Source organism: Xyrauchen texanus, chromosome 46, assembly GCF_025860055.1.
Source record: "Xyrauchen texanus isolate HMW12.3.18 chromosome 46, RBS_HiC_50CHRs, whole genome shotgun sequence".
NCBI lineage: Eukaryota > Metazoa > Chordata > Actinopteri > Cypriniformes > Catostomidae > Xyrauchen > Xyrauchen texanus.
Genome location: NC_068321.1, coordinates 28,332,376 through 28,358,152, shown reverse-complemented (window position 1 = coordinate 28,358,152; position 25,777 = coordinate 28,332,376). Strand labels below are relative to the sequence as shown.

Below are 25,777 nucleotides of genomic sequence, written 5' to 3'. Positions count from 1 at the left end.
AGGAGGTATTGCCCCAAGTGAAGGAGTTCAAGTACCTCGGGGTCTTGTTCACGAGTGAGGGGACAATGGAGCGGGAGGTTGGCCGGAGAATCGGGGCAGCGGGGGCGGTATTGCACTCGCTCTATCGCACCGTTGTCACGAAAAGAGAGTTGAGCCGGAAGGCAAAGCTCTCGATCTACCGGTCAATTTTCGTTCCTACCCTCACCTATGGTCATGAAGGCTGGGTCATGACCGAAAGAACTAGGTCACGAGTACAAGCGGCCGAAATGGGCTTCCTCAGAAGGGTGGCGGGCTTCTCCCTTAGAGATAGGGTGAGGAGCTCAGTCATCCGTGAGGAGCTCGGAGTAGAGCCGCTGCTCCTTTGCGTCGAAAGGAGTCAGTTGAGGTGGTTTGGGCATCTGGTAAGGATGCCCCCTGGCCGCCTCCCTAGGGAGGTGTTTCAGGCACGTCCAGCTGGGAGGAGGCCTCGGGGAAGACCCAGGATTAGGTGGAGAGATTACATCTCCACACTGGCCTGGGAACGCCTCGGGGTCCCCCAGTCAGAGCTGGTTAATGTGGCTCGGGATAGGGAAGTTTGGGGCCCCCTGCTGGAGCAGCTGCCCCCGCGACCCGACTTCGGATAAGTGGTTGAAGATGGATGGATGGATGGATGGATCTCTTGACCCATGACGTTTACAAATCCCCTGCTAATACATGCTACTTCTTTGTCACTGCCCACAATCATTTCCTGCCACAAAATAGACTTGAAGACCTAAAATATACAGAGTCATTTTTAAGATAGTTCTAATTTAGCTGGAGACATTAAACTCATGAATTAAACTCTAGGTCAGGGGTCAAACTCAGCTCATATCATGTTAGTAAATGCACACACACACACACACACAGAGACAGAGAGAGAGAGACAGATCGATGCGCGCGTGTGTGTGTGTGTGTGTGTGTGTGTTTGGGGTGTTTAATGCAGCCGAGTGTTCAGTCTGACAGTCAGATTGCGAGTGTGAAACAGACTCGAACATGAAGCATCATTGTGTCATCAAACACGCCGTCTTCAAGGAGTTCCTCGCCGAGTTCCTCGGGACGTTTGTGCTGGTGGTGAGTTTATCTGCATGTGTTTAATGGGACTGATGGGAGATTTGTCATTCAGTTCAAATCAAGACAGTGTTTTATTCTATACAGACTGACACAATCATTGTAATTATATATAGAGTATATACACACACATATGAGCATTAACAGCAGATCTACTGGCCAGTGTTGCCTCCGCTTGTGTTTATGATCCCACACAGAAATCTGATATACAGCAATATGTAAATATATATCAAGTATTATAGTGTATATTAGAGCTTATATGCACCAGATTCAAATTCCAATAGTTTTGGGGAAATCATTTGTTACATTTATGGAATATTTGTTTTTATATCAATGAAAAATGTAACTGTAATTCCCAAGATCAATTAATAAACATTTAACATGAATAATATACAATACTTTTATTAATCTTTCTTAAAGTCAACACATACTGAAATATTCTTCAAAGGAAAAGTTGTGTATGTTAATAATAATTACTGCTTTATGAACTAATGAACAATTGTGTTATGAATTCTCATTACTCAATATGCAAATATATTGTTAATAATACCTAAATCATTTACTGTAATCTGTCATATCTGTGACGTGTGTGTGCTGTTGTGTGTCCTCATTGAACTGTTGTGTGTCAGTTGTTTGGTTGTGGGTCTGTGGCTCAGACGGTGTTGAGCAGAAACACTCTCGGCGAGCCGTTGACCGTTCACATTGGCTTCAGCACTGGACTCATGATGGGTGTGTATGTGTCCGGAGGCGTCTCAGGTAAACATCATGTTATCATTCACACAACACTGCACATGTGTTATATAACACACACACTCACACACACACACACACACACACACACACACACACACACACACACACACACACACACACACACACACACACTGTATATCACTGATGTTGCTCTCAGAATGGGATTATCAGGATTCTCTCTGTGTCTCTACAGCAGTTCATCATCATTCAGTGTCGCTTCAGTTTTATCTGTCACTCTTGTTGTTTTATAAAGTTGGGTGAGTTGTGTAAGTTTTGGGTGTTTGTGATGTCATTTTGATTATAATGCTCCTGAATGACGATTGATTTGATCGGTCAAACTCTCGGCTGATTTCCGAGGTCATATGATGCTCAAGGCGACTATTCCAGCAGACCCATAGATCCGAGCACATGCCAGTGTGTGTGTGTGTGTGTGTGTGTGTGTGTGTATGTGTGTTTAACAGAAAGTAGATGAGTTTATTCAATGAGTTTGTGTAAAAAGATGGTTGTGTGTCTTATGTAATAGTTTCTCTAGTATTAATGTTTTCTAGTGTTCGTGTTTGCAGTCTTTATAGTGTTTGTGAATTGTTTGTATAGTTTTAATATTTGTGTAGTGTTCATGTTTGTGTTATGTTTGTGTAGTGTTCATGTTTGTGTAGTGTTCATGTAAGGACAGTGTTGATAGTGTTTGTAGTATTTGTATAGTGTTCATGTTTGTGTAGTGTTTATGTTTGTGTAGTGTTCATTTTTGTGTAGTGTTTATGTTTGTGTAGTGTTCATGTTTGTGTAGTGTTCATGTAAGGACAGTGTTGATAGTGTTTGTAGTATTTTTATAGTGTTCGTGTTTGTGTAGTGTTTGTGTAGTGTTTATGTTTGTGTAGTGTTCATGTTAGGGCAGTGTTTATAGTGTTTGTGTTCATGTAGTATGTATTTGTGTAGTGTTCATGTTTGTGCAGTGTATATGGTGTTTGAGTTTAAATGGTGTTTGTGTAGTGTTTATGTTTGTGTAGTGTTTGTGTAATGTTTATGTTTGTATAATGTTTCTGTAGTGTTCATGTTAGGGCAGTGTTTATAGTGTTTGTGTTTGTAGTGTTTGTGCTGTTTATAGTGTTTATGTTTATGAAGTATGTATTTGTGTAGTGCTTATGTTTGTGTAGTGTTTATGTTAGGGCAGTGTTGATAGTGCTTGTGTTTGTAGTGTTTGTGTAGTGTTTGTGTAGTGCTTATGTTTGTGTAGTGTTTATGTTAGGGCAGTGTTGATAGTGCTTGTGTTTGTAGTGTTTGTGTAGTGTTTGTAGTGTTTGTGTAGTGTTTGTGTAGTGCTTATGTTTGTGTAGTGTTTATGTTAGGGCAGTGTTGATAGTGCTTGTGTTTGTAGTGTTTGTGTAGTGTTTGTGTAGTGCTTATGTTTGTGTAGTGTTTATGTTAGGGCAGTGTTGATAGTGCTTGTGTTTGTAGTGTTTGTGTAGTGTTCATGTTTCTGTAATGTTTGTGTAGTGTTCATGTTAGGGCAGTGTTGATAGTGTTTGTAGTGTTTATGTTTGTGTAGTGTTTGTGCTGTTTATGTTTGTGTAGTGTTTATGTTAGGGCAGTGTTTATAGTGTTTGTGTTCATGTAGTATGTATTTGTGTAGTGTTCATGTTTGTGCAGTGTATATGGTGTTTGAGTTTAAATGGTGTTTGTGTAGTGTTTATGTTTGTGTAGTGTTTATGTTAGGGCAGTGTTTATAGTGTTTGTGTTCATGTAGTATGTATTTGTGTAGTGTTCATGTTTGTGCAGTGTATATGGTGTTTGAGTTTAAATGGTGTTTGTGTAGTGTTTATGTTTGTGTAGTGTTTGTGTAATGTTTATGTTTGTATAATGTTTCTGTAGTGTTCATTTTAGGGCAGTGTTTATAGTGTTTGTGTTTGTAGTGTTTGTGTTGTTTAGTGTTTATGTTCATGAAGTATGTATTTGTGTAGTGCTTATGTTTTTGTAGTGTTTATGTTAGGGCAGTGTTGATAGTGCTTGTGTTTGTAGTGTTTGTGTAGTGTTTGTTTAGTGCTTATGTTTGTGTAGTGTTTATGTTAGGGCAGTGTTGATAGTGCTTGTGTTTGTAGTGTTTGTGTAGTGTTCATGTTTCTGTAATGTTTGTGTAGTGTTCATGTTAGGGCAGTGTTGATAGTGTTTGTAGTGTTTATGTTTGTGTAGTGTTTGTGCTGTTTATGTTCATGTAGTATGTATTTGTGTAGTGTTTATGTTTGTGTAGTGTTTGTGTAGTGTTCATGTTAGGGCAGTGTTGATAGTGTTTGTGTAGTGTTCATGTTTGTGTAGTGTTTATGTTTGTGTAGTGTTCATGTTTGTGTAGTGTTCATGTTTGTGTAATGTTTCTGTAGTGTTCATGTAAGGACAGTGTTGATAGTGTTTGTAGTATTTGTATAGTGTTCATGTTTGTGTAGTGTTTATGTTTGTGTAGTGTTTATGTTTGTGTAGTGTTTCTGTTTGTGTAGTGTTCATGTAAGGACAGTGTTGATAGTGTTTGTAGTATTTTTATAGTATTCATGTTTGTGTAGTGTTCATGTTTGTGTAGTGTTTATGTTAGGGCAGTGTTTATAGTGTTTGTGTTCATGTAGTATGTATTTGTGTAGTGTTCATGTTTGTGCAGTGTTTATGTTTGTGTAGTGTTCATTTTTGTGTAGTGTTTATGTTTGTGTAGTGTTCATGTTTGTGTAGTGTTCATGTAAGGACAGTGTTGATAGTGTTTGTAGTATTTGTATAGTGTTCATGTTTGTGTAGTGTTTATGTTTGTGTAGTGTTCATTTTTGTGTAGTGTTTATGTTTGTGTAGTGTTCATGTTTATGTAGTGTTCATGTAAGGGCAGTGTTGATAGTGTTTGTAGTATTTTTATAGTGTTCATGTTTGTGTAGTGTTTATGTTTGTGTAGTGTTTGTGTAATGTTTATGTTTGTATAATGTTTCTGTAGTGTTCATTTTAGGGCAGTGTTTATAGTGTTTGTGTTTATAGTGTTTATGTTCATGAAGTATGTATTTGTGTAGTGCTTATGTTTGTTTAGTGTTTATGTTAGGGTAGTGTTGATAGTGTTTGTGTAGTGCTTATGTTTGTGTAGTGTTTATGTTAGGGCAGTGTTGATAGTGCTTGTGTTTGTAGTGTTTGTGTAGTGTTTGTAGTGTTTGTGTAGTGTTTGTTTAGTGCTTATGTTTGTGTAGTGTTTATGTTAGGGCAGTGTTGATAGTGCTTGTGTTTGTAGTGTTTGTGTAGTGTTCATGTTTCTGTAATGTTTGTGTAGTGTTCATGTAAGGACAGTGTTGATAGTGTTTGTAGTATTTTTATAGTGTTCATGTTTGTGTAGTGTTTATGTTTGTGTAGTGTTTGTGTAATTTTTATGTTTGTATAATGTTTCTGTAGTGTTCATTTTAGGGCAGTGTTTGTAGTGTTTGTGTTTATAGTGTTTATGTTCATGAAGTATGTATTTGTGTAGTGCTTATGTTTGTGTAGTGTTTATGTTAGGGTAGTGTTGATAGTGTTTGTGTAGTGCTTATGTTTGTGTAGTGTTGATAGTGTTTGTGTAGTGCTTATGTTTGTGTAGTGTTTATGTTAGGGCAGTGTTGATAGTGCTTGTGTTTGTAGTGTTTGTGTAGTGTTCATGTTTCTGTAATGTTTGTGTAGTGTTCATGTTAGGGCAGTGTTGATAGTGTTTGTAGATTTATGTTTGTGTAGTGTTTGTGCTGTGTTTATGTTCATGTAGTATGTATTTGTGTAGTGCTTATGTTTGTGTAGTGTTTGTGTTTATAGTGTTTATGTTCATGTAGGATGTATTTGTGTAGTGCTTATGTTTGTGTTGTGTTTGTTGAGTGTTTCTATAGTGTTCATGTTTGTGTAGTGTTTATGTTAGGGTAGTGTTGATAGTGTTTGTGTAATGCTTATGTTTGTGTAGTGTTTATGTTAGGGCAGTGTTGATAGTGCTTGTGTTTGTAGTGTTTGTGTAGTGTTTGTAGTGTTTGTGTAGTGTTTGTGTAGTGCTTATGTTTGTGTAGTGTTTATGTTAGGGCAGTGTTGATAGTGCTTGTGTTTGTAGTGTTTGTGTAGTGTTCATGTTTCTGTAATGTTTGTGTAGTGTTCATGTTAGGGCAGTGTTGATAGTGTTTGTAGTTTTATGTTTGTGTAGTGTTTGTGCTGTGTTTATGTTCATGTAGTATGTATTTGTGTAGTGCTTATGTTTGTGTTGTGTTTGTTGAGTGTTTCTATAGTGTTCATGTTTGTGCAGTGTTTATTTGTGTTTAAATGGTGTTTGTGTAGTGTTTGCGTAAACCTTTAAAGATGCACTCTCAAATATTGTATTATTGAATCTCTTGTGATCTGTGAATGAGTTTGTTTGTGTGTCAGGTGGTCACCTGAATCCCGCCGTCTCTCTGGCGATGGTGGTTCTGGGGAAGCTGAAATTCTGGAAGTTTCCCATCTATGTTCTCGCTCAGCTGCTGGGAGCGTTTGCTGGAGCGGCCGGTGTGTTTGGACTCTATTATGGTGAGTTTCCTTCAATCAAATCAATTGCAAACAAATCACTTAAATTCACTGTCACATAGGAAAAAACCCACATAAATGAACCCTCGTTAGTATCTCAATTATTTCTCATAGACACCAGTGAGAGCAGATGGAGACTTTGTCTCGTCTCTCCTGAGATACACTGAAGTTGATATGTTGACATAAATGAGCACTTGATTCAGTATCATGAGCCATGAAAGAGCAACATCTGAGCAATAAGATTTTCCTCTGGTGTCTCTCCAGGATCATGTGACGATGAATGTGTGATTTGTTGTTTAGATGCGTTCATGGACTTCACGAGTGGAATTCTGTCTGTGACGGGAATCAATGCCACAGGACACATCTTTGCATCCTATCCCGGCAGACACCTCACAATATTAGGTGGATTTGTGGATCAGGTCAGAAAATTATGATTTAACGTTGATGTAACTTTTGCGATGTTAAAATACTTTTCCGTATCTTAATATGCAGAGATAACTATAAATAAGTAATTCGTAGGTTATTTTTCTAGAAAACTGTAAACACTGTGTGTGTGGGGGGGTTCACTTTTTTTTTAAATATTGCTTTTTTTTTGCAATAGGAGGAGAAATGACACATTATGTATGAGATAAATAAAGAATCAATAATCAGCCAGTCTCGTACATACAGATAGTGTCTGAGTAATCAAGCCCCTCCCACCATTAAAATCAACATATTGAAATGAGGGTTTGTGTTGACGGAGCAGATGGTCGTAACCCAGACTAACGTTTGTCCTCATTCTGTGAATTTCCCTAATGCACATTGATTGGCTGAACTTTTCTACCCAGAAAACCACCAATAAAGCAGTCTGAATCAACTGACCTAATTCAGCTTGTTCTCTCACAAATAACAATTAAATAGTTTTAATTAGACACATTGAACTCTTACACAATTAAAACATTTACTGTAAATGTCCTAAATTATTCAAAAGACTTTGTGTTGAAGCTGAAGTGTGTCATTTCTGCACCACTAACATCAACGATATCAAAAATAAAGACACGCCCCCCCTCTGTCATTGGTCAATCAAAGGGAAGTCCCACCCCAAACTCACTCCATTGGTTGAATCAGAAGTTGACATGTCGAGTCGCTCAAACAAACAGATGAATGTTTTTAAAGCATGTCGGATGACGTGTCTCGACATTACAATGACAGTATCATCCACAGGAGCGTTAAACACATCTTCAGTTGATGAGATGAGGATGTTGATCTGTCAGTTTTAATCACATGACTCGTGCGTCTGTCAGGTGGTTGGCACAGGAATGCTGGTTCTGTGTATTCTGGCCATCATTGACGGGGGGAACATCGGCGCTCCTAAAGGTGTGGAGCCGCTGGCCATCGGTCTGATTCTCCTGGGCATCAGTGTTTCTATGGGCCTGAACTGCGGTTACCCTCTGAATCCCGCACGAGATCTCGGGCCGCGGCTCTTCACCGCTGTAGCCGGATGGGGGATGGAGGTGTTCAGGTGAGGAAACACATCAACAGATGATCTGAAGCTCTACAAGAACTCGTCTAGCTCTCTAGTGAGCTGCACTTGACAGTCTACAAAGACAGTTACGCTGTAAGGCAGCAAAATTCACTAGAATCTGGAAGACAAAGTGTCTGAAGTTTCAGTCTTTGTGTAGAAACAGAGTTCTGATTCATCTGCATGCAGGCGTTTATCAGCTCAACACACAAACATGAATATATATTGATTATTCATTACATCACATCCCTTTAAGAGCTGTAACTGTGACCATGGAGACAGTACCACACACACACACACACACACACACACACACACTCACGATTATTTCTTCATAGTTCCCTCTCTTTTAATGTGCCCAACAGGTGTAATATTTCATATACATGCGTCCATTTAAATGGAGCTTTTATTTTGGCATTTCTGTGTTTTTGATGGTAGTTTCTCAGCTCCAGAGCTACATTTTTAAAATATGCATTTTGGAGATTGCTTTTGCATCTTGGTGTTTCTGTCCAAGAGATTTTATGCAATGTCCCAAAATTCACATAAAAATATGTGGATGGGACCCCAACTAATGAGGGTAAACATAATGTAAACACAACATAGTGTGTTGAGTAAATAAAACAAATACCGATAATCAGCCGTGTGAAAACTCCAGACGCTCACGTGATCACTGGACCCTTCATCATCATCATCATCAGCTGTGTGTTTGTGTAGCAGATAAAACACATCAATATTAACAAATGGCAATATTGCATTTCACAATACTGTGTGTGTGTGTGTGTGTGTGTGTGTGTGTGTGTGTGTGTGTGTGTGTGTGTGTGTGTGTATGTGCTGCAGTACTGCTGATTACTGGTGGTGGATTCCTGTGGCGGGACCGCTGGTGGGGGGCATTGCCGGAGCAATTATCTACTTCCTGTTGATCGAGCTGCATCACTCCAATCACACAGACAAACCTCATGAAGAACCCGAGGAAGAGGAGGAGGATGAAGACGAGGACAGCAGTCTGAAGGACAAATACGAGATGATCAACATGAGCTAGAAACATGAATTAACAGAAGATATTTTAATGTGAACATTCAGTGTTTCTGCACATATGATAAGCAGTTTTTACTTGCACATGCTACACGCAACAATTTACATTGAATGATTCATGCAAACAAAAAACATCCTGTTTGCTGAAAATGTTTTGCCACTTGATTTTTGCATTTTCATGTAATTTTCATTGACCCTAAATGTCATAGCGGTAATTTAAATACTGTTTTCTGTTCTTTCCTCTGAAGCTTACATGTGTAGAGTGTGTGTGTGTGTGTAGTGTGTGTGTGTAGTGTGTGTGTGTGTGTGTGTGTGTATGTGTGTGTGTGTGTATGTGTGTGAGTGTGTATGTGTGTGTAGTGTGTGTGTGTGTGTGTGTGTGTGTGTGTGTGTGTAGTGTGTGTGTGTGTGTGTGTGTGTAGTGTGTGTGTGTGTATGTGTGTGTAGTGTGTATGTGTGTGAGTGTGTATGTGTGTGTGTAGTGTGTGTGTGTGTAGTGTGTGTGTGTGTGTGTGTGTGTGTGTGTGTGTGTGTGTGTGTGTGTGTATGTGTGTGAGTGTGTATGTGTGTGTAGTGTGTGTGTGTGTGTGTGTAGTCCAGACTTATTTGAGTTCGACAGTCTTTCATTAAAGAAGAGTAGAGAATGATTTAATGAAATCCCAAGACTTAAACTCTATATTTATGTTTTTGCTGAAATAAAGATTGAACTTTTACTGCAAGTTTAGTTTCTTTCATACACAGTGTGACACAAGATCACATTTACATTTACATTTATGCATTTGGCAGATGCTTTTATCCAAAGTGACTTACAGTGCACTTATTACAGGGACAATCCCCCCGGAGCAACCTGGAGTTAAGTGTCTTACTCAAGGACACAATGGTGGTGACTGTGAGAATCAAACCAGCAACCTTCTGAGTACCAATGTATTATACAGTGCACTTATTACAGGGACAATCCCCCCGGAGCAACCTGGAGTTAAGTGCCTTACTCAAGGACACAATGGTGGTGACTGTGGGGATCAAACCAGCAACCTTCTGAGTACCAATGTATTATACAGAGCACTTATTACAGGGACAATCCCCCCGGAACAACCTGGAGTTAAGTGTCTTACTCAAGGACACAATGGTGGTGACTGTGAGGATCAAACCAGCAACCTTCTGAGTACCAATGTATTATACAGTGCACTTATTACAGGGACAATCCCCCCGGAGCAACCTGGAGTTAAGTGTATTACTCAAGGACACAATGGTGGTGTCTGTGGGGATCAAACCAGCAACCTTCTGAGTACCAATGTATTATACAGTGCACTTATTACAGGGACAATCCCCCCGGAGCAACCTGGAGTTAAGTGTATTACTCAAGGACACAATGGTGGTGTCTGTGGGGATCAAACCAGCAACCTTCTGAGTACCAATGTATTATACAGTGCACTTATTACAGGGACAATCCCCCCGGAGCAACCTGGAGTTAAGTGCCTTACTCAAGGACACAATGGTGGTGACTGTGGGGATCAAACTAGCAACCTTCTGATTACCAGTTATGTGCTTTAGCCCACTACACCACCACCACTCCTATTTTCAACCTTTAACAGACGACAGATTCACTCGCACCTGTGAATGTGTATCTAAACACTTTATGATGATATAATCTGTTAAAACCGGTTATCAGATGATGTTCTACTGGATCAAAGTCGAGGGCAATTCTGGATTTACAGACAGTTATTGTGTTTTTACAGTGTTATTAGAGCAACAGCAGTTCACATCATCATTACTTTTATCTGCAGCTTTTCTTGCCATGTTTTAACATGAAATGAGATCATTTAATAGAAAAGTATTACTGCTCAGGTGATGATCAGTTTTCAGTGAACTCTTTCCTTAGGAGAAATCATAACAGACATTAACGAGTCGATAGTTGATATGCAGTAAGAGAACAAGTCAAGTCATTTATTTGTGTAGCGCTTTCACAACGCTTTCACAATCATTTCAAAGCAGCTATACAGAAAATTATGCTCCAACAGGAAACATGTAATATAATATCATCTTCGAGTCATAATAGTGTGGTTTAAAAAAAGATTGTGAATTGTGCCTTAATAATAACCCCAGTGAGGTGGATCACAGTTCAACTGGCAGGTCATTTTGGTGAGGTTCGGTGAGGTCCATGGTTCGAGACACAATCACTCAGATTAAGTCGGGCATAGGGGCGGCTGTGGTTCAGGAGGTAGAGCGGGTCGGTCACTAATCTCAGGGTTGGTGGTTTGATTCCCGGCCCACATGACATCACATGCTGAAGTGTTCTTGGGCAAGACACTGAACCCCAAGTTGCTCCCAATGGCAGACTAGCACCTTACATGCAGCTCTGCTGTCATTGGTGAGGGAGTCTCAGTGTAAAGCACTTTGAATACCGTTAACTCTTTCCCCGCCAGCGTTTTTAAAAAAAGTTGCCAGCCACCGCCAGGGTTTTGGACGATTTTCGCTAAACTTTAATGGCCCGCTGAATATTTTCATCCATGAATATATGAAGATGCTATATATCAAAATAAAGATCTGGGCCTCTGCTTTTAGGCAAAAAAAACGATTTTATTTTATCTTCATTTGTTCTTTTTTTATTGCGACTTGAACAGAGGTAGGTTTTGTCAAAAAACAACATTTCAGACAAAAAGCTGATAAAAAGGCATGTTTATGTCTGATATTTTGAGCTTCTCATACTCCACTTCTTCATGTTTGAGACGATCGCAGTCTGTTTCTTTGATCAAAGAGTTGCGTACTCTTTCAAAACATGTGCAGGGGTCTTCCTTACCGTATAACACCTAAAACACGGAGACCCGGAAAATTCTGTGTTTGGCGGGGAAAGGGTTAAGGTTAAAAAGGCGCTATATAAGTGCAGACCATTTACCAAGTCTAGACTAAAGACTCATCTATTCAGCCAGGAATACACCTAATTAATCTGAAGTGATATCTGGCTGGCACAGGCTGCAGTTAGTAGTCATCACTCAGCAACACATAGCACTGGGAGTCGGACATCAGGCAGGACCAGAGCTGGATCTTGGCAGGTTCTGGTAACCTCAGGATATGTATCCCAAGGTTAAGACAGGGAAACAAATAGAATAATATTAGCATAGATTCAATTCAAAACATGATTATAGAATATGAGAAGAGTTTCCTTGTCTGGCAGACTAAACTGAAGCAGCCTAATTGTGTGTTGGAGAATAAATGAGTTGTATGTCTGGCTGAACAGATGAGCCTTTAGTCTAGACTTAAACTGAGAGAGTGTGTCTGCATCCTGAACAGTGTTAGGGAGAGTAATCCATAGTTTAGGAAGTGAAAAGGATCTTCCTCCTTTAGTGGATTTTTATATTGTAGGAACTATTAAAAAGACAAAAGAATTTTGCAGTCATACTGAACATGATGGAATATAGCATGATAGATCACATAAATACTGTGGAGCTAGACCATTCCAAGCTTTGAAAATGAATGTGGATATTCATTTGGGAAATCTAAGGTTGCTGCTGGAGGCCAGCAGGGGGTGCTAACCCTGTGGTCTGTGTTGCTGCTAATGCCCCAGTATACTATACTGTAAAAAGGCATCGTCCTTCAGATGAGATGATAAACTGAGGTCCTGACTCTCTGTGGTCATTAAAAATGCAAATCTTATTGAGAGGGAACACAAAACTTATTGAGAGGAAACTCAAAACTTATTGAGAGGAAACTCAAAACTTATTGAGAGGGAACACAAAACTTATTTAGAGGGAACACAAATCTTATTGAGAGGGAACTCAAAACGTATTGAGAGGGAACACAAAACTTATTGTGAGGGAACTCAAAACTTATGTTGAGGGAACACAAAACTTATTGAGAGGAAACTCAAAACTTATTGAGAGGAAACTCAAAACTTATTGAGAGGAAACTCAAAACTTATTGAGAGGGAACTCAAAACTTATGTTGAGGGAACACAAAACTTATTGAGAGGAAACTCAAAACTTATTGAGAGGGAACACAAAACTTATTGTGAGGGAACTCAAAACTTATGTTGAGGGAACACAAAACTTATTGAGAGGAAACTCAAAACTTATTGAGAGGGAACTCAAAACTTATTGAGAGGAAACTCAAAACTTATTGAGAGGGAACACAAAACGTATTGAGAGGGAACACAAAACTTATTGTGAGGGAACTCAAAACTTATGTTGAGGGAACACAAAACTTATTGAGAGGAAACTCAAAACTTATTGAGAGGAAACTCAAAACTTATTGTGAGGGAACTCAAAACTTATGTTGAGGGAACACAAAACTTATTGAGAGGAAACTCAAAACTTATTGAGAGGAAACTCAAAACTTATTGAGAGGGAACACAAAACTTATTGTGAGGGAACTCAAAAATTATGTTGAGGGAACACAAAACTTATTGAGAGGAAACTCAAAACTTATTGAGAGGAAACTCAAAACTTATTGAGAGGGAACACAAAACTTATTGAGAGGGAACACAAAACTTATTGTGAGGGAACTCAAAACTTATGTTGAGGGAACACAAAACTTATTGAGAGGAAACTCAAAACTTATTGAGAGGAAACTCAAAACTTATTGAGAGGGAACACAAAACTTATTGAGAGGGAACACAAAACGTATTGACAGGGAACTCAAAACTTATTGAGAGGGAACACAAAACTTATTGAGAGGAAACTCAAAACTTATTGAGAGGAAACTCAAAAATTATTGAGAGGAAACACAAAACTTATTGAGAGGGAACACAAAACGTATTGACAGGGAACTCAAAACTTATTGAGAGGGAACACAAAACTTATTGAGAGGGAACTCAAAACTTATTGAGAGGGAACACAAAACGTATTGACAGGGAACTCAAAACTTATTGAGAGGGAACACAAAACTTATTGAGAGGGAACTCAAAACGTATTGAGAGGGAACACAAAACTTATTGTGAGGGATCACAAAACTTATTTAGAGGGAACACAAATCTTATTGAGAGGGAACACAAAAGGTATTGACAGGGAACTCAAAACTTATTGAGAGGGAACACAAAACTTATTGAGAGGGAACTCAAAACGTATTGAGAGGGAACACAAAACTTATTGAGAGGGAACTCAAAACTTATTGAGAGGGAACACAAAACTTATTGTGAGGGAACTCAAAACTTATTTTGAGGGAACACAAAACTTATTGACAGGGAACTCAAAACGTATTGACAGGGAACTCAAAACGTATTGACAGGGAACTCAAATCTTATTGAGAGGGAACTCAAAACGTATTGACAGGGAACTCAAATCTTATTGAGAGGGAACTCAAAATGTTTTGAGAGGGAACAAAACTTATTGAGAGGGAACTCAAAACGTATTGAGAGGGAACACAAAACTTATTGTGAGGGAACTCAAATCTTATTGAGAGGGAACACAAATCTTATTGAGAGGGAACACAAAACTTATTGTGAGGGAACTCAAAACTTATTGTGAGGGAACTCAAAACGTATTGACAGGGAACTCAAAACGTATTGAGAGGGAACACAAAACGTATTGAGAGGGAACTCAAAACATATTGACAGGGAACTCAAAACGTATTGAGAGGGAACTCAAAACTTATTGAGAGGGAACTCAAAACTTATTGTGAGGGAACTCAAAACTTATTGAGAGGGAACTCAAAACGTATTGACAGGGAACTCAAAACGTATTGACAGGGAACTCAAAACGTATTGAGAGGGAACTCAAAACTTATTGAGAGGGAACTCAAAACTTATTGTGAGGGAACTCAAAACTTATTGACAGGGAACTCAAAACGTATTGACAGGGAACTCAAAACGTATTGAGAGGGAACACAAAACTTATTGAGAGGGAACTCAAAACTTATTGAGAGGGAACTCAAAACTTATTGAGAGGGAACTCAAAACTTATTGTGAGGGAACTCAAAACTTATTGAGAGGGAACTCAAAACGTATTGACAGGGAACTCAAAACGTATTGACAGGGAACTCAAAACGTATTGAGAGGGAACTCAAAACTTATTGAGAGGGAACTCAAAACTTATTGTGAGGGAACTCAAAACTTATTGACAGGGAACTCAAAACGTATTGACAGGGAACTCAAAACGTATTGAGAGGGAACACAAAACTTATTGCGAGGGAACTCAAAACTTATTGAGAGGGAACTCAAAACTTATTGAGAGGGAACTCAAAACGTATTGACAGGGAACTCAAAACGTATTGAGAGGGAACTCAAAACTTATTGAGAGGGAACTCAAAACGTATTGACAGGGAACTCAAAACGTATTGACAGGGAACTCAAAACTTATTGAGAGGGAACTCAAAACGTATTGACAGGGAACTCAAAACGTATTGCGAGGGAACTCAAAACTTATTGAGAGGGAACTCAAAACTTATTGAGAGGGAACTCAAAACGTATTGACAGGGAACTCAAAACGTATTGAGAGGGAACTCAAAACTTATTGAGAGGGAACTCAAAACGTATTGACAGGGAACTCAAAATGTATTGACAGGGAACTCAAAACTTATTGAGAGGGAACTCAAAACGTATTGACAGGGAACTCAAAACGTATTGAGAGGGAACACAAAACGTATTGAGAGGGAACTCAAAACGTATTGAGAGGGAACTCAAAACGTATTGAGAGGGAACTCAAAACGTATTGACAGGGAACTCAAAACGTATTGAGAGGGAACACAAAACGTATTGAGAGGGAACTCAAAACGTATTGACAGGGAACTCAAAACGTATTGAGAGGGAACTCAAAATGTATTGAGAGGGAACTCAAAACGTATTGACAGGGAACTCAAAACTTATTGACAGGGAACTCAAAACTTATTGAGAGGGAACACAAAACTTATTGAGAGGGAACTCAAAACTTATTGAGAGGGAACTCAAAACTTATTGACAGGGAACTCAAAACTTATTGAGAGGGAACACAAAACTTATTGAGAGGGAACTCAAAACGTATTGAGAGGGAACTCAAAACGTATTGAGAGGGAACTCAAAACGTATTGACAGGGAACTCAAAACGTATTGACAGGGAACTCAAAACGTATTGAGAGGGAACACAAAACGTATTGAGAGGGAACTCAAAACGTATTGACAGGGAACTCAAAACGTATTGAGAGGGAACTCAAAACGTATTGACAGGGAACTCAAAACGTATTGAGAGGGAACTCAAAACGTATTGACAGGGAACTCAAATCTTATTGACAGGGAACTCAAAACTTATTGAGAGGGAACACAAAACTTATTGAGAGGGAACTCAAAACTTATTGACAGGGAACTCAAAATTTATTGAGAGGGAACACAAAACTTATTGAGAGGGAACACAAAACGTATTGAGAGGGAACTCAAAACTTATTGAGAGGGAACACAAAACTTATTGAGAGGGAACTCAAAACTTATTGAGAGGGAACTCAAAACTTATTGAGAGGGAACACAAAACTTATTGAGAGGGAACTCAAAACTTATTGAGAGGGAACTCAAAACCTATTGACAGGGAACTCAAAACTTATTGAGAGGGAACACAAAACTTATTGAGAGGGAACTCAAAACTTATTGACAGGGAACTCAAAACTTATTGAGAGGGAACACAAAACTTATTGAGAGGGAACTCAAAACTTATTGAGAGGGAACATAAAACTTATTGAGAGGGAACTCAAAACTTATTGAGAGGGAACACAAAACTTATTGAGAGGGAACTCAAAACTTATTGAGAGGGAACACAAAACTTATTGAGAGGGAACTCAAAACTTATTGAGAGGGAACACAAAACTTATTGAGAGGGAACTCAAAACTTATTGAGAGGGAACTCAAAACGTATTGAGAGGGAACTCAAAACTTATTGAGAGGGAACACAAAACTTATTGAGAGGGAACACAAAACTTATTGAGAGGGAACTCAAAACTTATTGAGAGGGAACTCAAAACTCATTGAGAGGGAACACAAAACTTATTGAGAGGGAACTCAAAACGTATTGACAGGGAACTCAAAACGTATTGAGAGGGAACTCAAAACTTATTGAGAGGGAACACAAAACTTATTGAGAGGGAACACAAAACGTATTGAGAGGGAACTCAAAACGTATTGACAGGGAACTCAAAACGTATTGAGAGGGAACTCAAAACGTATTGACAGGGAACTCAAAACGTATTGAGAGGGAACTCAAAACGTATTGAGAGGGAACTCAAAACGTATTGACAGGGAACTCAAAACGTATTGAGAAGGAACTCAAAACGTATTGACAGGGAACTCAAAACGTATTGAGAGGGAACTCAAATCTTATTGACAGGGAACTCAAAAATAATTCATATGAGAATAGATGAAACACAAAAGTAAATACATGTGAAGCTGAATCAGTTTTTGTAAGTCACTAAGAGTATCTGCTCAATGAATTGAGAAATGCAACAACATGAGTGATTCATCTGTAACATCTGAAGTGCTGCAATGTAACATTCCAACAACACTGAGAGAACATGTAAAGACTCGACAACACAGAAATTAAACATATAGCAGCAGTTAGTTTCTATTTTCTTTTCCAATACACGCACCAGATTTTCCCCATTTAAAGTGTGCCAAAAGACGACAGCCAATCAGAGAAGAGGATGTTTGCCCGTGAGTCCCATTGTGTCTCTCTCTCTCTCTCTCTCCTTTTGCCTTCAGCAGCTCTTAAAACAGGCTCCTCCCTCCAGTGTGGGTGGCTTTATGTCTTCCACAAGAGCAGAAACTTCCCAACAGATCCGGTGGATTTTTCCATCATCTCATTGAATCATGTTGATCTACAGCAGGGTCGTGACCTCTTTATGTCTCATTTACACTTTGACTTCAGCCGTAGAAGAAAGCACAAACTTCACAGGTGAGGAAATACATCTTTCCCATTCTGTGGGTTTAATGTGTGATGTGTATGACGAGAGCTCTTATTTTACACTGAGAACTTCTATAATTGTATGTTCTTAGATAAAGTCTTTGAACGTTTGCCATGGAAACATCATGTGTGTGTGTGTTCTTGTGTGTGTGTTCTTGTGTGTGTTCATGTGTGTGTGTGTGTTCATGTGTGTGTTCATGTGTGTGTGTTCGTGTGTGTGTGTGTTCTTGTGTGTGTGTGTTCTTGTGTGTCTTCATGTGTGTGTGTTCTGTGTGTGTGTGTGTGTGTGTTCATGTGTGTGTGTGTTCTTGTGTGTGTTCTTGTGTGTGTTCATGTGTGTGTGTGTTCTTGTGTGTGTGTGTTCTTGTGTGTGTGTTCTTGTGTGTGTTCATGTGTGTGTGTGTTCTTGTGTGTGTGTTCTTGTGTGTGTTCTTGTGTGTGTTCATGTGTGTGTGTGTTCTTGTGTGTGTGTTCTTGTGTGTGTTCATGTGTGTGTGTGTGTTCTTGTGTGTGTGTGTTCTTGTGTGTGTTCATGTGTGTGTGTGTGTGCAGATGCTGCTGCAGAGACTTCTATCTCTAATCATGTGAAGACACCACAGCAGGTCAAATCCAGTTTCCATGTGTATCTTGAGGGAGACGTGTTTGAAGAAACCTGCGCTGTGGTTCCGTTCAGATCTGAAACCCTGGACAGATGCAGCTACAACAGAAGTGATTCGCTGGTGCTGATCATACACGGATGGACGGTAACAATCACGTTTCATAACCTGCAGTTCACTTGGAAAATGTTTACTAATTCATGTGTATTGCACACTGGTGAGAACTGTGCATGGTAGGTTTTGTACTTATTCTCTCCATTAAATAAAGAGAAAAAAGGAAGGGAAAAAGAGAAGAGGAAAGGAAAAAAAAATAATAATAATTTATTATATATATATATATATATATTTTTTTTTTATGTAGCATTTGTTTTATTATTTTATAGTATATTTTTGTTTCCTTTGTTTTTAGTTATTCATTTGTATTAGTTATTGGTGTTATGAGGTCATGTTTTGGATAGTCTGATGGACAAAGTTCTGTGGGTTGTGGGGCAAGAGTTTTTTGAGTTTATGTAATGTTATTATGTTTGAAAATAAAGATATTGTTGGAAAAAAAGAATCACGTTTCATGACGTGTAATACCTGGTGAACTCACGTCACATGTACAACAGGAAGTTAACGTTCTCCTGGAGAGAAGTGCTGAAGAATCACATAGTTCTGCTGATTCAACATGTAAACACGTTTATGTTGCGTTCATGTGATTCACGTTTCTGTAACATCAAAACTCACGAGTCCGTTCTCTGACTCATGAATATTAAACACTTCCCAAACTCACAAGCTGTAATGTCATTGGCTGACTGCAACATATCTATTTTTGTGATGTTTATCTTGTTTTAAGAATATTTGGATCTTTATACGGGATATGAGACGATAAAACTCAAAGAATACGATTGTTTTGCGGTGTAGTCGCTGGATTTGACAAACATTTGTGAAATTGATCCAGAGACGCATATAAACAAGAAGACGAAGATAACTTTATATTTCAGCTCTGCCGGTGTTTATAAACACTTTTAATTCAAACTTTCAGATAATTTTCTTGATAAATGAAGGTCTGATTAAAACTGGATTGTAAACAGTTTTTCTAGGTTTCATGATTTATTTTTGGTACTTTTCAAATATCTTTTATTTATAGATTTGATTGTTTTATTCTTGTGTCAGACCTTCAATATTAAACTATGAAAATACATGATAAAATACTAATTATTACAAGTTTAAAACTGATCGTGTAAACAAAGAGTGAAATAAACAAAAACATGATCAACATTTCGACTGTCCCACAGTTTGATGTCATCCACCACGACAAACAATTTTGCCCCTAATAAAGTTTTATGAAAGTTAGTGTACTTGATAAATGGACAAAAGTGTCCGTGAAGAACACGACATATGACACAAAACAAAATCACTTTTTATTCGCCATCATTTCCCATCAAATTATGCAAATAGTGTGAAAATATGATTTCCTTCTGTGTATATATGATGCATGAAATTTACTCTCGTGCTCGCTTGTAAAAGTGTCCATTAAAGTTGCAGAACTCACTTGTTCTCTCTGCAGATGAATGGGATCATGCAACAGTGGATCTTCGGGTTGGCTTCCGCTCTGAAGATCAGGATCGGTCAGGTCAATGTGCTCATCAGTGATTGGAGGAATCTGGCCCTGCAGCCTTATCCAATCGCGGCCAAGAACAGCCGTCAGGTGGGACAGGATGTGGCCGCGCTGCTCAAGTGGCTGGAGGTGATTAAAGTCTCACAGGAACATTTTCAGATTGAAATCTGAAATATAAGTGTGTTATACTGAATATAACACACTTCACCTGCTGCTGGTCCAATAGAAACATATATATGAAACGCGTGATGGAGTCATGACATCACTTCCCTCTTGACAGGAAGCTGTCCAGCTCTCCATGGATAAAGTGCATCTGATCGGCTACAGTCTGGGCGCACATGTGGCTGGATTTGCAGGAAGTCACTTCAGAGGCTCCAGGAGAGTCGGCCGTATCACTGGTGTGTTTACATCCCAAAACAGAGATTACATACGGGGAGGAGGAGGGCAGGCGCTCTAATATACGTCCATCGTTTGGGTTGTCCATGATGGTTCCCTTTCTGTTCCCCTAACGTTCCCTTAACCACTTCATTCAAAAACCTTTCTGCAACCCTGCTGCTACTTCAATAAACAGACAAGCCATCAATAGGTCAGTTATTATAAATGAATAAAAATTATTATATATTATATAATCATTTAAAAAAAAAACACATAAATGCAGCATAAAAGTAATCCATAAGACTCCAGTGGTTTACTCCATGTCTTCAGAAGAGATATGATAGTTGTGGGTGAGAAACATCAATATTTAAGTACATTTTTACTATAAATCTCCACTTTCACTTTCCTTTTTTTGGCAATTCACATTCTTTGTGCATAATGCCACCTATTTGTCAGAGCTGGGCAAAGGTGGCGACTTATAGAAAAAAAGGACTTAAATGTTGATCTGTTTCTCACCCCATTTAAGTAAATTTTTACTATAAATCTCCACTTTCACTTTCCTTTTTCACCCACGGCTATCACATCACTTCTGAAGACATGGACAACGTGGAAATAACTTTCATCGTCTGATCAGATCCATTATATCAGCTATATTCCTCCACAACTCTCCAGTTTCACTTGAATAGTGTTTAAACAACACCCAAAAATATACCTCAAAGCTCTGGAATAAAATATAAGTTATCGCCACCAATCATGTTAAAATAAGATTTAATTTAAATACATTTGGACATGAAATCTAGAAAACTGATTTTCCATTTGTTATAAGAACCTCTTTATGATTCTGCAATCTTAATCCCTTGTAGTAGATCAGTCAATAATATATAAATACACACTGTGCCACTCCATTGACATGATTGACGAATGGCAAAGAGACATACCAAGGTTGGAGTCAGCACACACATGTGGATTATCTTTTGAACTATAGGTGGCACTGTCTCCAAACTGCTCAGGTACGTTCAGGAAGTGATGTCAACGATGCATACCAACATTCTTATAAATCTGACAAAAGATATTTCACTTTTATAAAAATCAATGTGCCAGAGTGGCTGAATCCTCATGACCCAATGAATCCATAGAATCACGATTTTAGACAATACGGTTCAAAACTTACCCGCAAAAATATCCAACATTTCTTGAACTATAGATGGCACTGCCACCAAACTGCTCAGGTACCCTCAGATCATGGTCCTGATGAAGCACACCCAGTTTAGTTTCAATACGACAAAACTTTGGCAAGATACAGCCTCACTTCCTGTCGCTCTTCTTAAGTCTGTGTTAACGTAACTTTTTAACATAATAAAAAAATCAAGATTTGGTATTATTCATTCTGTGCGGATCAGCCTGGAGATGATTTTGAGCCACTGCTTAGGCAAATCAGGCAAAATTGGCGGGAATATTAGCGAATAAACAATAAACGCCTTAATACAAGATGGTGGCCACTGTGGTGGGATGAGTTTTAATTTAAGCGGTCCATTTGAATCATTAGGAGGAGCGTAATTACATGCAACAGGCTTTGTTTTTAAACTGGTGGTGGCGCTATAGAGTCTGTTCTAGAGATCGCAACTGTTCAAGGGGTCCATTCATGCACAGAAATTACTCTTCACTTTAAAACTACTGAAACACATCGAGAAACCCTCATGCAACATTTAGTACCATGACCTTATCCCGTCAATGTAAGACTTGTTGCTCCGATTTTACGACCCGAGAGTTGTTGCGAAGCCTATAAGCGAAGGGGGAAGAGAAGGGGGAATACTCGCAGGGTCGCATTGCTAGCACGAGTTTGACCGCTGGATTATAAATGCGTTTAAACTTGCGTTCCAGAAACTTCTCTTCCGGAAAAGGACAGGAGGAGGGGCTTCTACGACTTGGTTCATAGTCAAATACAAACAATAGTGCATCTTTTCACGAGCAACATCCTCGCTCACTTTCCTCCAAGCGATGTCTTTATTCGTCCGGTCTCTGCACATGTATGATGTTGTGTCAATTTTTCCAGATTTCTTCTGCTGCTACGTCAGTACGTCAGTACGTCAGTACGTCAGTGACATCCGGACAACCTCAATGCTGATAGGCTTTCGTGACAACGCGTCATGCGGATTTCACGCTTGAGTTGAAAAATGTATATTAAAATGTACCAAAAATTTGCGAATATGCGAATGAAGCGATTTTGCGTGTTCGAGTCGTGCGATTCACTTCACATGAATTTGCGCCCGGCGCGAATTTGCATCTATTCGCGTTTTTATATTGACTTGGTATATAGTTGCGCTGCGCGAAACGCTCGCTTCGCGTTGTATGTGAACGCACCATTACTTGCTAGGGTTAGGCGAGTTTAAACACAACTTTATAATCCAGCGGTCAAACTCACGCGAGCAATGCGAGGCGGAAAGACTTCTTAATCTGAAGCACTTGAACCCAATTAAAGCTTGTGTATGTTTGGTCTGTAATTAACGGTGTCTCTGACAGGTCTGGATCCCGCCGGGCCACAGTTTGAGGGTCTCCCTGCGTCTGACAGATTGTCTCCTGATGATGCGCGGTTTGTGGACGCCATTCACACGTTTGCCATGAACAGTATGATGCTGGGAGTGGGAATAAAACAAACGGTCGCTCACGTGGATTTCTATCCAAACGGCGGCTCGTTTCAGCCCGGCTGCAAGATGCTCGACATCTACAATAATGTTTATCAGTACGGACTGCAAGGTACCAATAACACAGATACACTTCCTGCACACAACAACAACAACAACAACAACACAGCCCACTCACAGCTAAACATTTTCACATTACTGCATTCTTCACTAGTTCTGCATTATATTAACAATTTGAGAGCACCTGCACCACAAAGTCGTAATTCCCAGCGGGAAACTCAAGAGACTTCCCGAGTACAATCCCATGATGCACTGCAAATGACGAAATGGAATAAAATGATTGAAATAATATAAAACTATAGAAACAATATATTTTCACTGCACAATATTCTGACTTATATCAATATATATGTGTAGTTTGAGAGTGTAAGGAGAGCAACTCGATTGAGTCATTCCCAGTGCATCATGGGAGTGGGTGGAGCTCTTTTGACGTGGTTCTCTGATTGGTTGAACTCTCTTTAGGATTATGGGTAGTGTAGTTCTTCACCAGGAATTCACTCAAACATGATTTTTAAACAATGAAGTTGAAATAATGCAAACTGTTGTCTGCACACTAATGGAACATCTATCTTTAATAAAAACAGACGTTTTATAAGTTAGCGTTGAAAATATATTTGTCTATGGAATAAATGTGATTTGTACTTCAGGAACAGATTGTAGTTTGACTGGAGTGGATGATTCAGTTAATGAAGAATACCACCAGAATAAAAGACTCATAACCCGATTGCCTTAAACATGCTTCAGTGTCGCAAGAATCTGGACCCCACTTCCCTGACCGGCATTCGCCCCATCTCTAACTTGCCTTTCGTTTCTGAAATCTTGGAGAAAGTGGTATTAATTAATGCCAAAGAAATATTCCTGACAGGAGGTTTACTGTCTGTCTTGGACATCATTCTTCCGCTGATCTTCACAAAAGTACTGGCAGTGACATACATGTTGTGTTTTGCAAAGTTCGCTGCTTCAGTATTTGTAGATTATTTTGTCACATGTTTCTATGATACACTGGAAACCAATGATGAGCATTTCATGATACAATATATGCAAAGAGTCGATATTTACAGTGTTGCCCCTTGTTCTTCATCACCTCTGCACTTCACTCTGGCATGCTGGATATCAGCTTCGGGCCAAAACCTGACTGATGGAGATCCATTCTTGCCTTATAAGTGCTCTGAGTTGATCACGATTTATGGGCTTCTGCTTGTCCACTCGCCTTTTGAGGATTGACCACAGGTTCTCTATGGGATTAAGATCTGGGGAGTTGCCTGGCCACGGATCCAAAATTTCATGTAATGATCTCCGAGCCACTTCATTATCACTCTTGCCTTGTGACATGCTGCTCCATCATGCTGGAAAATGCACGGATCACCACCAAATTGCTCCTGGATCGTTGGGAGAAGTTGCTCTTGCAGGACGTTTTGATTCTTTATTCATGACAGTGTTTTTGTGCAGGATTGTGAGCGAGCCCACTCCCTGTGATGAAGACCAACCCCACACATGGATGGTCTCAGGATGCTTCACTGTTGGCACAGGACTCATGGTAGCGTTCACCTTTTCTTCTCCAGACTATTGGTTTTCCAGATGTCCCAAACAGTGGTAAGGGGAAATATCTTTGCACCAGTCTTCTGCTGTCCAATCCTTGTACGTCCTGCAGAATTTCAGTCTGTCCTTGATGTTTGTCTTGGAGAGAAGTGGCTTCTGTGCTCCCCTTAATTGACACCAGGCCATTGCCCAAAAGTCTTCGCCTCACTGTGGGTGCAGATGTGCTCACACCAACCTGCGGCCAATATTGGGCTCTGAGTTGGTGGTGACACGATTCTATAGCCGACTCCTCAGGAGGAGACGGTCCTGGCCCCTGCTGGACACTCTGGGACATCCTGAAGCCTTCTTCATTGCAGTTGAACCTCTCTCCTTTAAGTTCTTGATGATCCGGTAAATGGTTCTTTCAGGTGCAATATTCCTTGCAGCAATTTCCTTGCATGTCAGGCCATTTTAATGCAAAGTGATGATGGCTGCACTTCTTCCTTTAGAGGTAACCGTCGCCAACAAGAACACAATGATTGAAAGCACTTCTTCACTCCTTTTATAGCATCAGTCTGCTCTTATAATCCAATCAGAATGATCGAGTGATGTCACCTGACTAGTGCTCGTTCACACTTTCACAGGTGCTGCTGATATGATGAGTGAAATTATGTTAGCTGGTCATTTTGTGCCAGGGACAAAAAAAACTGTGAAATTTGGGTTTTTGTGATAAAGTTAATTTTTTTGGACAATGAAGCTTTTTGCAATTATTTCAAATGCATCTGATCACTCTGCACAATAATCTAGAAACAATGTGAATCAACACCACAACAACTGAAGCGGAACACTTTGCGAAACACAACATTTGTGTCACTTTTGGCCACAGCTGTAAGTTGTGGCGTGCCACAGGGCTTAAATGTGCTTTATAAATAAACATTGCTTAATTGATTGATTGATTGAACGGGACAAACACTGGATACTAATTGTATGATAACTGGATGGCACACTCTGAATTAAATATATGATGTAATGAGGTCATGTGACATGTGGTACACTCCTGAAGTATTTATTATTGCATTCTCAGTATGCCGTTATGTTTAAAGCATCATCTTCTACCCGTGTGTTTCTAACAGGTGTACCCAAGACGATTAAATGTCCCCATGAACGCGCAGTCAAACTCTTCACTGACTCTCTGCTCAACACCAGCCAGCCCATAATAGGCTACCGTTGCCGAGACGACAGTACCTTCA

The 25,777-nt window shown here is 39.4% G+C and overlaps 2 protein-coding genes across 2 annotated transcripts in view; both read left to right on the top strand.

Moving 5' to 3' along the window:
- The first annotated feature begins 884 nt into the window (after positions 1–884).
- On the top strand, positions 885–9,267 carry aqp9a (aquaporin 9a). The gene is made up of 6 exons (XM_052119532.1): positions 885–1,089; positions 1,716–1,842; positions 6,220–6,357; positions 6,655–6,773; positions 7,638–7,855; positions 8,693–9,267. The coding sequence occupies exons 1-6, from the start codon at positions 1,012–1,014 to the stop codon at positions 8,892–8,894; spliced, it is 882 nt and encodes a 293-aa protein (XP_051975492.1). The 5' UTR covers positions 885–1,011; the 3' UTR covers positions 8,895–9,267.
- Positions 9,268–17,627: 8,360 nt separating this feature from the next.
- The window catches only part of LOC127638087 (hepatic triacylglycerol lipase), a 15,045-nt gene continuing 6,895 nt past the window's right edge, over positions 17,628–25,777 (top strand). The window contains exons 1-6 of the mRNA XM_052119430.1: positions 17,628–17,727; positions 18,289–18,479; positions 19,882–20,061; positions 20,213–20,330; positions 22,828–23,061; positions 25,661–25,777. The exon at positions 25,661–25,777 is cut by the window's right edge and continues 129 nt beyond it. Of these exons, the coding sequence (XP_051975390.1) occupies positions 17,643–17,727; positions 18,289–18,479; positions 19,882–20,061; positions 20,213–20,330; positions 22,828–23,061; positions 25,661–25,777 (925 nt within the window). The 5' untranslated portion in view covers positions 17,628–17,642. The remainder of the gene's footprint in view (positions 17,728–18,288; positions 18,480–19,881; positions 20,062–20,212; positions 20,331–22,827; positions 23,062–25,660) is intronic.

Coding starts and splice junctions, on each gene's coding strand:
- aqp9a (XM_052119532.1), top strand. CDS start 1,012: ATGAAGCATCATTGTGTCATCAAACACGCCGTCTTCAAGGAGTTCCTC. Junction 1,090..1,715: donor TCGGGACGTTTGTGCTGGTG/GTGAGTTTATCT, acceptor GTTGTGTGTCAG/TTGTTTGGTTGTGGGTCTGT. Junction 6,358..6,654: donor TGTGTTTGGACTCTATTATG/GTGAGTTTCCTT, acceptor TTTGTTGTTTAG/ATGCGTTCATGGACTTCACG.